Source organism: Carassius auratus, chromosome 42, assembly GCF_003368295.1.
Source record: "Carassius auratus strain Wakin chromosome 42, ASM336829v1, whole genome shotgun sequence".
Classification (NCBI taxonomy): domain Eukaryota; kingdom Metazoa; phylum Chordata; class Actinopteri; order Cypriniformes; family Cyprinidae; genus Carassius; species Carassius auratus.
Genome location: NC_039284.1, coordinates 2,236,488 through 2,249,557, shown reverse-complemented (window position 1 = coordinate 2,249,557; position 13,070 = coordinate 2,236,488). Strand labels below are relative to the sequence as shown.

Genomic DNA, 13,070 nt, shown 5'->3' with positions numbered 1-13,070 from the left:
AGTGATAGAACACACATGTCACTCTTTTTTACAACCAAGATGTGTGTAAACAGTCATATTTTACACTTTAAACACAACTGACAATCATATTCTGCTGCTGTGTGGATGCAACCAATGTAAAAATTCAGAAACTTGAGGCCTTTAGCATGAGGACAAGGCCGCATAGACTATGCATCTGTGAACTTGCCTGATGCACTGTGGCTAATGGACCACTGGCATTTGCTACAGCTTGGGTGTAGTGCTCGGAGTACCACGGTGGAGGAGTTTCAGTGGACTCCTCGTGATCACTGGCTTCACTGTAGCATTCTGTGCATTAGAAAAACAAAAAATGCAATAAATAAATGTAAATAGATTTATATTTTTAGGATTACTTTGTAACACTAGTACACTAACTCACACCACTTACCAGCTGTTTGAGCCTCTGTGGGTTCATACCGAATAGATGCCAGACCAAGTTTATTCAGCCATCTGAAATCACAAAACATTAAAACGCATTACCAACTTACCAATTACCAACATAATGACTGTCAAAATGAATGCTTTTATACACTGTCGAGCACCATTCTTTATTAATTAAAATATTTATTTAATGTTAAGTTTCCATCTGCTATATTCAATCACAAGCCTTCTCTAAAGAAACCCCAAAGATATCAACGCAATGTCAGTAAATCCAGATATGCAAAATGACAGCGTATACAGCTTTCAGTCAGAAAAGATCATACATGCTGCTCTTTGCTGTTTGTCTTGAACTGTCAGAAACCAATGTTCATGTTTGTCATTTGTAAAAACAAGAGCTCCCTAGGAGTTGTGTTGTCCAGAGCTACCAGCTCCTGGTAGAGTCTCCCTCTGCAAATTGGTCCCAGGTAAAAGGCCAGACAAAGTAAGAGAGAGGGATACGGGGGCCATTTTGGCTTGAAAGAATAATGTGGGACCTTGCCATCTTCAAGAGGAATTCCACACACACAGGAGACTGTGATACCTTTTGATACAGTGATTGGTCCTTCTCTGGAGTCATCCAGGCTGAGAAACAAGTCCCGACATTTTTGGAGTTTAGCCTAGTTTAGCCTGAGAGGGTCGGCTCAGTGTGACTTTGTAGAACAGAGGGGAAGACTCTGACTCTCATTTTGTTCTGTGCTTATGCACATTTCAGAGTATCTGGCCTTCTTAGAGAACTGATCACGATCTGGTGGTGAGTTGGATAAGATGACTGACAGACCTGGGAAACACATTTTGCGAGTGAACAGCGAACGTTTGGTAGAGGACCCTGTCTGGTAAATATTTAACTTCCACCTCTGGAGTAGCTATTTCTTCATCCTGAGGGAGGCTGGAGACATGTAATCAGAGTGGGACCTGTCCAAAATATTAAAAAATGGGACTGAACTGAAGTGTGTGTTCTAATCATCAAGGGATCACAGCCTACCCTACCTGCAAAAGCCTATGCCAGAGTTCTGGAAAGTAGAATCCAGTTGGAACAATGTGGATAATCAAGACTTACTGAAATGGTTTGAAAACTAGTGTGAAGCAGTGAGGACGGGGCTCAGCACCTCCAAGTCTGAGGACCGGACCACCAGGGGCTGAGTCCAATGAAAAACTCTCAATTTACCAGGTGATTTATGTTCCGAACCTCACATATGGTCATGAACTTTGGGTAATATAGAACATATAAAATATATAGAACAACATGTATGTAAAAGCGACGGAAATTAGTTTTCTCCACAAGGTGTCTGGGCAAACCTTGAGAGAGAGTGAAAAGCTCTTGTCTTTGGAAAAGACTTGGAGTTGAGACACTTACACCACATATTTGTGAGACATCCACACAAATGGCCAAATCCACTAATTACAAATATTATTTCTTAAAAGCAACTGAATGCGTTAACAATCTATATAAACAGTTTATACAAACCACTACTGTGACAACTGTTAATACAACTATGGATATTGCTAAACAGATTTTATGTTGTTTATTTATTTATTTATTTTGCTTTATCAGAATGAGATTTCAATTGGCTTACAAGTTCATGTCCTCATTGCTGTCTGCTGCAAAGTAAAACATCATGACTTTGTGGTGGCAAGCTTTGATTGCACTGTGAGAAACAAAAAGAGTGTGAAGGGTTGTTGAAAAATATTTGTAATTATCATGATGATGAATATATTCTGCTTCAAGGCCCTTGCATTTAGAAAACAAAAACATTTGTATTTATTTAAAGAAAGAATTAACAGGTATGAAAATGTCACTTACTATTTTTTCTTACATTCCATCGCCCGGTCAATTACAAAATCAGTCAAATTTATAAAGCCTTCTGCTTTTTCAGCCTGGAAAAACACATAACAAAAGTTGTACATACTGTATATATGTAGGCCTTTATGATGTTGTGTTAACATTTATAAATGATATTTAATAAAAAGGAAAACAGTGTGAAAAGAGGAAGACACATATAATTAAATGGAATTCAGAATTCAGATGACTCACCACTTCATTTGTGTACCAGTACAGAGATGTTCTCTTTAGCACGAACCAATACTTTTTCCACTTAATACCCAGAAATCCCTTCCCCTCTTTCTTCCTATAAAGCCAGCCCTGATGGTCCACTGGGTCCAAATCTTTCACTGAAACTCTCCTTCTGCTCATTCTAGGACTTCCTATTAGAACAAATGTACAAATACAACAATAAAACAGAAATGATGGCACATTTTATCACACCTTGTGTAATGTGATAACCAAAAACCTCTACAATTCTTCTTCTTTGACTTCAGTCTGAGGGACACCTGAAGACAAATACATGAAATATGCTGGTATTATCATGACCACACCATATCTTGTTGTTATGATGTCACACTTTCACAATGCAGAAAAAAATAACTTTATGTACAATAGGTTCACAAGACTTACTGGATTGTACTCATCAGAAGCCATACGAGGAGCCAGGGAAATGGGAAAGCACGCCTGATAAGGGACCAAAGCAGACACAATTAGACAGTTATTATTAGGGTCTGTTTAAGTCAGGTCATTTGATAGTACCTTACTTTACATTCCTGTTCTGCATTGTGCCTATTATGTACTTATTACCAGTAATGGTAATTACAGTTATTGTAATTAAACCTGAATCTAATCCCTAATCCTGACCTTAAAGGGTTATTTCACCCAAAAATGCAAATTAGCCCTTATTTCAGACGAATCCATTCATAGTCATATAAAAAATTGTCTTTGATCTTTCCAGCTGTTTAATGCCACTCAGTAGGTGTTGCATGCAAAGGAAGTTAAATAAAAAGCACCGATTCATAAAAAAAACGCCTCATATGGCTCCAGGGGTGAACAAAGGACTCCTGTAGCGAATTGATGCATTTTTGTAAGAAAAAATGTAGATATTCAAAATGTATTAATCACTTTAATCTAGCTTTCAGCAACAGTGTACATGGAAGCAGCTCTGGGTGGATGACATATGAGGTCGGCGTTGTGCATGCACCGGTGAGTTTAGTGAAAACCAGTGTTTGTTAACAGGAGCAAAGGAAGCAAAATGTCCTTACTTTAGCAAAGGAAAACCAGTCTCCTCCTGGCTTATATCAAAATCCTCTGACATTCTTCTTTACAAATCCTAATTTTGTACTTCTAATTAGTGACCATTGTTTTTGATCCCATGTTCGTCACTTTTGAACAGCGCACGCGCAAAGCTGACCTCATACGTCTTCAGCCCAGAACTGCTTGTCGTGTACAACAGTGGACACAAGCTATATTAAAATGATTATTACATTTTGAATATGGATTTTTGTTGTTATTGCAAAAATGCATCAATTCACTACAAGAGGCCTTTGTTCACCCCCTGGAGCTTTGTGAGACACTTTTTTATGGATGGGATGGGCTTTTTATTTAACTTCTTTTGGACTGATGCATGCAACACCAGCTGAGTGGCACATGATTCGAAATGGACATGGCAAGGACCTCTCATCTCCGGCAACTTGTCATTCACATGAGATCATTGTAATAACAAACAACATTGATTAAATTATCCAGACAATTCCTGATGGACAAAATCAAGTCCTGCCCCAAATTGTTTGCTAATTCAAGAAGCTGTTTCTCTCAGGCCTACCTCACAATAGGAAAGAAAAAGGCAAAGTCAACTTCTGTTGCACACTGTCTTTAACTTTTTATATATAATTATTGATTATATTTAATGAATAATCCAGCAAACCATGTGTTACAGTATGTGCACAACCCCCGAAGAGCAACTAACACCCCAAAACGACAAAAATAGCAAGCAATGACAAATCATTTGGACAATCTGTCCATCTTTGGATGCCTCAATAAATAATATCCCAGAGCTTCTCAACTGGATTCAGCTCTGGGTAATGTGAGGGCTGACATGAGCTGACCATCGTGATGCATCAGCGTAAGGTCTGACAGTGGCTCTGAGGTTTTTATCCCAGTACCTAACAGTAGTAAGGGTAAAGCTGGCTAGCACGTGGACGTCTGTGCAACCCACCAAAATAGTCAATTCTAGGTGATGTTGCAGATGATGACATTCACAGATACATTCAAGCTCTATCAGATGGAAACTGTCAGTGGATTTGATGGCTGCTCTGTCAATTCTTTGTCACCAGTTAGGAACCTAGGTAAGTAAGTAAGTAAGTAAAGTAAGTAAATTTTATTTATATAGCACATTTAAACATAGGAAGGCTGTCCAAAGTGCTGAACAAAGTAAAAAAAAAAACAAATAAAACACAGAAACAACCAGACAGAAACAGACAGAAACAGCATCAGAAGATAGTTAAAAATGCCAGGGAATAAAAATACGTTTTCAATTTAGATTTAAAAATAGCAATTGAAGGTGCAAGGCGGATGTCGAGAGGCAATTGGTTCCATATACGTGGGGCGGCAACAGCAAAGGCTCTATCTCCCTTAGATTTTAGACGGGAGCGAGGGATAGATAAAAGAGCCATGTCTGAAGATCTTAAAGATCTAGTGTGAGCAAGAGGAGTAAGAAGATCTCTTATATATAAAGGAGCTTGATCATTAAGAGCTTTAAAAACAAATAATACAATTTTAAACTGAATTCTAAAATGGATCGGGAGCCAATGAAGCGAGGCTAAAATTGGGGTAACATGATCATATTTCTTTGTCCCGGTCAACAGCCTTGCAGCAGCATTTTGGACCATCTGGAGCCGAGCAAGTGATGACTGAGGAAGACCAAAGTACAAGGAATTACAGTAATCCAGGCGAGAAGTAATAAAAGCATTAATAACCTTCTCCAAATCGTATAATGACAAAAAAGGTTTTAGTTTGGAAATTAACTGATAAAAACTATTTTTTACAACTGAATTAATTTGTTTGGTTAAACATAATTCAGAATCAATAATGACACCAAGGTTCCTGACATGAGAAGAAACTGAGGGAAAATAGTTAACCAGTTCCTTAGTGAGATTAATTCTCAGTTTTGGTGGACCAAAGACAATAACTTCTGTTTTGTCCTCATTAAGTTGGAGAAAGTTAATCGATAACCATTCCTTAATGTCCCAAATACAATTCATCAAGGTCTGAATGGACTCGTCGGCTTTCAAAGGGAGATACAACTGTATATCATCAGCATAAAAATGGAAATTAAGGTTATGCTTCCTAACAATATCCCCCAGTGGACGCATATACAAGTTAAAAAGAAGCGGACCCAGGATGGAGCCCTGAGGTACTCCACTAAAAATGGGGGTAGAGGATGAAGAGAAATTGCCTATCTCCACAGAAAAGGACCTGTCTCTAAGATAAGAACTAAACCACTTCAAGGCTATACCCTTAATACCAAATTAATGCTCTAGACGCCTAATAAGAATATTATGGTCAACAGTATCAAAGGAAGCTGTAAGATCAAGTAGGATCAATACAGCATTTTTACCAGCATTAACTGCAATTAAAATGTCATTGAGCACTTTTAGCAAGGCAGACTCTGTGCTATGATGGGCAATAAAACCAGATTGAAGAGGTTCTAATAACTTGGCTGTATTTAAAAACCGGTTCAATTGAGATAACACAACTTTTTCTAAAAGTTTTGATAAAAATGATAACTTAGAGATTGGCCGAAAATTATTCAAGCAACCCTCATCCAAACCATGTTTCTTAAAGCAAAGGCTGAACAACCACATGCTTGAAACTATTGGGACTACCCCAGTGTTCAAAGATGAATTGATCAACACTTGAACACTGGGGCCGATTATAGGAAAAGTTGCTTTTAAAATCTCTGATGGAATAACGTCAAGTGGTATAGTCCTTATCTTCATCTTGTTAACGTCTTGTAGACGTGCTGAAAATTATAAAAGAAAAATGGACTAGCCAACGAATTCAAAAACTGATCTGAAAGATCTAATGTGAAGGATGAACGAATGAATGCCACTATATCAGCAAAAAACTTTACAAATTTCTCACAGAGTTCTGCCGAGGCTTCACCGTGAAATTTGCAACTTGGATTAAATACTGAATTTATTGTAGAGAATAAAATCTTAGGTTTATAGAAGTATTTAGCAATTAATTCGGAAAAGTATTTTGATCTAGCTGACTTAGCAACATTCTGGAACATAATCAGACACTCTTTAAAGATCTCAAATGACACTGTTAACCGATCGCGCTTCCACCGCCTCTCCAATTTACGACAAGCCTGTCTGAGCGAACGAGCATTGTCATCCAGCCAATAATAAAGTTTTTGCTTTGGTTGTTTCATCTTCAAAGGGGCAATCGAGATGTGTTATTTGATAGCAATCTTTCCTTTGAAAGCCACATTTCTAGCATTTGTAAAACTGCATTTTTCCATCTCTAAATTATGACCTATGCTCTCAGTGTCAAATGTAGAAACGTTTATTCATGTGTTCATGACCTCAAGGTTAGATTATTATAATGCTTTATTGGGTGGTTGTTCTGCATGCTTCTGCAACAAACTACAGTTAATCCAAAATGCAGCAGCAAGAGTTCTTACTAGAACCAGGAAGTATGACCATATTCGCCCGGTCCTGTCAACACTGCACTGGCTCCCCATCAAACATTGTATAGATTTTAAAATCTTGCTTATTAATTATAAAGCCCTGAATGGTTTAGCACCTCATTATTTGAACAAGCTATTATTGCACTATAGTCCTCCATGTCCGCTGCATTCTCAAATCTTGGGCACTTTGATAATACTGTGAATATCAAAATCAACTGTGGGTGGCAGATCCTTTTCCTACTTAGCTCTAAAACTCTGGAATAACCTACCTAACACTGTTCAAGAGGCAGACACACTCTGTCAGATTAAATCTAAATTAAAGACAGACCTCTTTAACCTGGCTTACACATAACACACTAACACATTTCTAATATTCAGATCCGTTAAAGGATTTTTAGGCTGCATTAATTAGGGTTAAAGCTGCAGTTGGTAACTTTTGACACTCTAGCGGTTAATAAACAGAACTGCTTGCATCTTGAGGAAGAACATCGTAGCCGGAACTACTTCTTTCTGTTTATGTCTATGAAGAATCACAAAGGTACTGGGTTACTCCGCCGCGGTACCCCAGAAGCAATCTAAAATAGTCCGAATATAAACACTTATTATAGGTGCACCCTAGTGATTCAGGACAAGCTAAAAACACAGTTTGGAAAATGGATTCATGGTGTACTCGCTTATTATATAAATTTTTCTACATTTTTAACACAAACAAAGTTACGGACCAGAGCTCTGATTGGTTGTTTCTTAACGGGAGCGATGTATTTCTGCAAATGGTAAGAGGACCACTGGGAGGATTTTTTCACAGATTATCTGTCTCATATTCTACTGTCAGGACATAATGACAGGTTTAACAAATATGTAAAAAATATATTTTTACAAAAGTTACCTACTGCAGCTTTAAAAGAATGGCATCTACGCTAATATTAGTCTGTTTTTCTCTTATTTTGAGGTCACCGTGGCCACCAGATCCAGTCTGTCTCCAGATCAGAGGGTCACTGCAGTCACCCGGATCCAGTACGTATCCAGACCAGATGGTGGATCAGCACCTAGAGATGAACTCGACAGCCCTGAATGTCAGCGGAGACCAGGACAACTAGATGAGCCCCAGAGACTGATACACATTCAAAACCTTGTCTCCTAAATGGCCATTGGGACAAGACCACAGGAAACAGGTGATTTTTCTGCACAATCTGACTTTGCTACAGCCTGGAATTGAACTTTTGGTATTCGACTGGGTTCAAATCTGGGCTCTAGCTGTGCCTCTTAAAATGTTCTCCTAAACCACTGCAGTGTATTGACTGTGCTTAGGGTCATTGTCCCATTGCAATGGGGTCTTTCTCTTTTTTCCTTCTGTTTTCCTTTTACCATGACCAGAGTTAGTGAATAGTGAGGCCAGAGAATCGTGTTTTTTACCGTCTGAGAGTCCTTTGGGTGCTTTTTTTGGAACTTCAGCTTTTTTGGAAAGCAAGTTTCATGTGTCTTCATCAAGTTTAGGTTTCCCTCTAGCAATTCTGATATAAAGCCCAGATCTTTGGACTTTTGCAGTGTCTGCAATCTACACACAATTTTTCCACACAATCTGTTTTGGTTACTTCTCTTACCAAGGCCCTTCTCACCCTTCTTTTTCAATTTGGCCGGATGAGTAGCTCTAGGGTCCTGGTAGTTCCATAATTTTTCCATTTTAGAAATATGGAGGACACTGTGCTTTTGAGGACTTTAATAGTAGATATTTTGTAGCCTTCCTCAGTTCTGTCTCGGACCTTTGCAGTCAGTTCCTTGTGATTTGGTTTTCAATTTGATATGTATTTCTACCTGTTAGCCCATAGACAAGCGTGCGTCTTTACAAATAATGGAAAATAAATTAAATTTGCCATATGGACTCCAATAGAAACATCTGAGATATGATCCAGAAGAAATGCAGCTGAGATAAATTCTTGACCAGGGTTAGAATTAGGAATTGAAGAACTGCACTATAGTGTAGGCCACCAAATATATGTATTTTATTTATCTATAAATATACAAATACACATACACACACACAAACACACACACACACACACACACTGGCATTATATGGTATGGATAACTCTTCAGAATGTCACAACCATACATACTGTATATATCTCTGCTTTATAAATCTGAAGAAAAAAATGGACAGAGGAACCCAGAAAAAGGGCAGAAGAGTTAAATACATAAAAGTGCATTGAAACTGTTGGTGGGAAAAGACACAAGCTAAATGAAACCCATTGCTCAATTTCCTCAAACTGCTCTTGTTCCTCTTTCACGTCTAACAGAATGGCAGAAATTTTGCGATGAAGATTTTATTTTTTTTTTTACATCTGATAGTTAGCTGTAAAAAGCTTTGTTGCCATAAACATGCATGAAATGATAAAACTTTTTGAATAATAAGCCATTAACCATCATAAACAAGAATACAGGACTGCACTTACTGTATAAGTGACATGAAAATATGACTTCAAAGTCAAAATCTGCTGTCTACTCTGCTGTCTGTTGTCTATTGTCCATTTCTTCAAATGTTTAGATGATAACTCAGAAGAAACTTTTTTTAGATCTCCAGCCTGCAGATGATGACTGCTGCTTTACAGTACCTGTATATGAAAATGTATAAATTATCTGTTTTACCTGTGCACCAGACTTGGCCAGGTGAAGCGTCAGACCATCTATATATATATATATATATATATATATATATATATATATATATATATATATATATATATATACTCTGAAATGTAATGTAACTGTCCTCCTACTACAGTTAAAATTAAGTGGTCAAGCCCACAGCCAAATCATTTTAGAGAGAGAGAGAGAAAATGGACTACTGCTTACGCAAGAAACATTTCAAAACATCCTCCACAAGTCCTGCACTCTTGAAGTCTCAGTCATGTGTTGCATCTCTGCTGCCACTGTTTGCAATATTCATCAATGAACCAAAATGCCTGCGAAAAATCTATTCATCTCTTTATATTACATTGATATATTTTCTTGAAAAAATTATTTGTTTTCTCCTGCTGATGTATGATTCAAGGAATACCCTGATTAATGAAATAGTATATTGATATAAGTGTTGAGGCAATGCATTTACATATAGAAATAATGAATAGTTAATATTTTGCCATTGAGATGACTGCTCATATATGAACTATTACTAAGCATTTATAAACATGTAATGATGAATAGTTTCCACTGTAAAGTGCATGATAGTATGAATTGAAAGTTTAATTTACATTAAATAACGATCTGTTAATCATTAGGTGATTTTTGATGAAATAATAAAATAAATGAATTAAAAATAACAATTCTTATCCAAGAACATTTGTTTTTGCTAGATTGAGGAGTTGATTAACTGGAACTCACCACCAGAGGTCACCATGGTTTTTCATTGAGTTAGTCGGTCTGTAGGATTTTTTTTTATTAGTGCAGTGTTTAGATGTATATTTAAATTAATTTGTCTGTAAAATATTATATGGCAATTTTTACAACCAAATTTCTATGATGATCATTTTTCATTATCCTCATTATTATTCAAAAATATTAAAACTTTAACCTATGTTACAACGGAATACTTGTGAGTGAGAAACCCTGGTTTTTGCTGTCTGTGAAAATTTCCCACAAAGATCTGCACAGGTGATTGTCACAACGCTTAACTAAACATCCCCCCAAGGGCAAGCCATGACACTGCCAGGAAGAGAGGGTCAATTCTTCTGCTCTGTCTGTGTACTGTGTTTTCAAAGCAAGACAATACAAGAGCTGCTTCTACAACAGTGTTTCTCACTGAGTGCTCAGGAGGAGGCTGGCACCAGTGTGACCACAAATCACTGTCTAAGAAAGACTCCTTTAAATGCCATATTCATCTATTTAAGAACTTAAAATACATTTAATATAATAAAAATTACAAATAAATATAAACAGGTTCCTGATTAAATATATCAGATCTGCTGCATTTATTATCCCTTAAACTAATAAATGATGAAAGAAGAGAGTAAGAGATAGGACAAGAGCTTTCCATGTTGTGGGGCACTGCAGTTGGTATATGCTTGTTATACTAATACTAAACAGCATCTAAAAACTAAAGTATTTTTGATGTGATCTTTATCTTCTATAAAAACCAAAGTCAATGGATTGGAGAAGAGAAATAAAGTAATAATGACCGCTGTACAATATGTTTTGTACACACTAAAAAAATAAAAAATACATCGATATTTGGAAAACCATGACTGCAGCTTTGTTTATTCATTTAAGTGAGTTTGGATATGTTTTATATACAACCAGAAAACATATAATTTTGATACTGTAGTGTTCTATCATTGGATGAAGTCAAAATGATTTGTTTCAAGAGTTGCAGCTCACTGTCTGCAAACTATAAAAAAAAATAATAATAATAATAAAAAAAATGGTTCTTACTGCTTGAGAGAATGACCAGGACCGCATGGCACCGTTGCTGTACCTGCTGAGGAGATGACAACAGATTTAATACAGGAACCGACATGGCACAATAAATTATGTAATAATAATAATAATACTATCTATTAGTATTAAGTATTACCAAAATACCTGATTTGGTTTTAAACAGAGCATCATGCATAATGGTAGGAAAATACATTCCTGATAACTTAGCAAAAACTATCTGGCAGAGATTCTTCCTGTGCTGTTGTTTTAGCTCACAGTTAGCTCTAAAGAGGCCGGGATGGACGTGTCACTTAGTTCTGCACCCACCTGTTGATGAATGCGTTGTTGGAGGTCCAGTCGGGATCCTGTGGCAGGACAAAAAGAACAGTTAATATATGCTTCAATATGGGCAAGGCCACTGTGCTCTGTTTCAACATTTCATCTTTAATTCCCTTTCTTCTGAACAATGAGTTCAGGTAGAAGTGGATGGCCACTCTATACTGGTGGTATTTGTGTGTCAAAAGCTACAGTTTTTTAATCAACTAATTATTAAATATGTCAGATTCAAATTTAGATTAAAAAAAGATTTAAGAAAAAAGATATGATCAGTTTACAGTGTCTAAGCAAAAAGAGTACATTTACATTCCATGCAAAGCCAGAGGACATTACTTGTTTGTTACTTTGATCAGCAAAGATCAATGCATTTCTTCAATAAAAAAAAAAAAACATTTCATTGAGCATTTTGCCAACAAGCAGATTTCAGATTTTGTGAAAAAGGGCAAAGCAGAAAATATGGGAAAATTGAAGAGAGAATGAAATATTAAGTTAAATTATTGGGGTAATTTGGACTGATAGATATAGGCAGAACACAGAAACAGTTAGAAAGATAGTAAAACCTTAATGTAAAAGGAAAGGAATGGAGAATAAGATAAAACAACTCCCTAGTTTTGTGAAGTCATTCACAATGTTTGGATTTCAAAAATGCAAAGCTGTCTTTAGAAGTAACAACCATTAGGAATTGTTAATTACTTCCTGACGTTTGTTTACTTTTTAAATTACTGTAAAAATGCCACACAATTCTCACCATATATTTAAAGGGGTCATATGATGCTGCTAAAAAGAACATTATTTTGTGCATTTGGTGTAATGAAATGTGTTTATGCGGTTTAAGGTAAAAAAAAAAAAATCCACATACTGTACATTATTGTTTCTCCTCTATGCCCGTCCTTTCTCAGATTTTCTCAGGCTCATCAGTCTGAAAAGCGAATGGCCAGCTATCCAGTGTGTTGTGATTGGCAGAATACCTTAAGCGTATGACGGAAAAGTTATGCCCATATTACATATTGTTAGAAGGCCAAACAAAGTAGTTTTCCATTCTCAACAACACAGCATCACACACCGCGGCCTTTAGTGAGCAAAGTCTGGGGGCCTAGAGCGAGACACAGTATTGAACGAGCCTCGGCCGGCTTGAGTGAGCAGAGGCGGTTGGGCCTGAGAACTGCGCGGCTGATGGATTCAGTGAAGGAGCATCTTTCGGGCTTGTGGCAACCACATGTGACGACCTTGGGCTGGACTCCGCTTCGTCCGTGGTGAAAGCCGTTCCTGGAATCCACAGTGCAAAGTTGAAGTATTTCCTCAGCGACCAGCACGGATCAGCTCAAGGCATGACAAAGCGGATATCGTCCTCTTTTGGAAGGCCAAACA

At 37.1% G+C, this 13,070-nt stretch overlaps 1 protein-coding gene across 4 annotated transcripts in view; it reads right to left on the bottom strand.

Moving 5' to 3' along the window:
• LOC113060405 (connector enhancer of kinase suppressor of ras 3-like) overlaps window positions 1-13,070 on the bottom strand; it is a 120,888-nt gene that overhangs the window by 27,700 nt on the left and 80,118 nt on the right. For 3 of the 4 annotated variants that reach the window (XM_026229296.1, XM_026229294.1, XM_026229298.1), the window contains exons 14-22: window positions 11,694-11,731; window positions 11,382-11,427; window positions 2,891-2,944; window positions 2,727-2,766; window positions 2,471-2,640; window positions 2,240-2,313; window positions 2,013-2,084; window positions 407-468; window positions 188-306 (exon numbers count right to left, since the gene is read on the bottom strand). In XM_026229296.1, the coding sequence (XP_026085081.1) occupies window positions 188-306; window positions 407-468; window positions 2,013-2,084; window positions 2,240-2,313; window positions 2,471-2,640; window positions 2,727-2,766; window positions 2,891-2,944; window positions 11,382-11,427; window positions 11,694-11,731 (675 nt within the window). The remainder of the gene's footprint in view (window positions 1-187; window positions 307-406; window positions 469-2,012; window positions 2,085-2,239; window positions 2,314-2,470; window positions 2,641-2,726; window positions 2,767-2,890; window positions 2,945-11,381; window positions 11,428-11,693; window positions 11,732-13,070) is intronic. The other variant, XM_026229295.1, reaches the window with a different exon arrangement.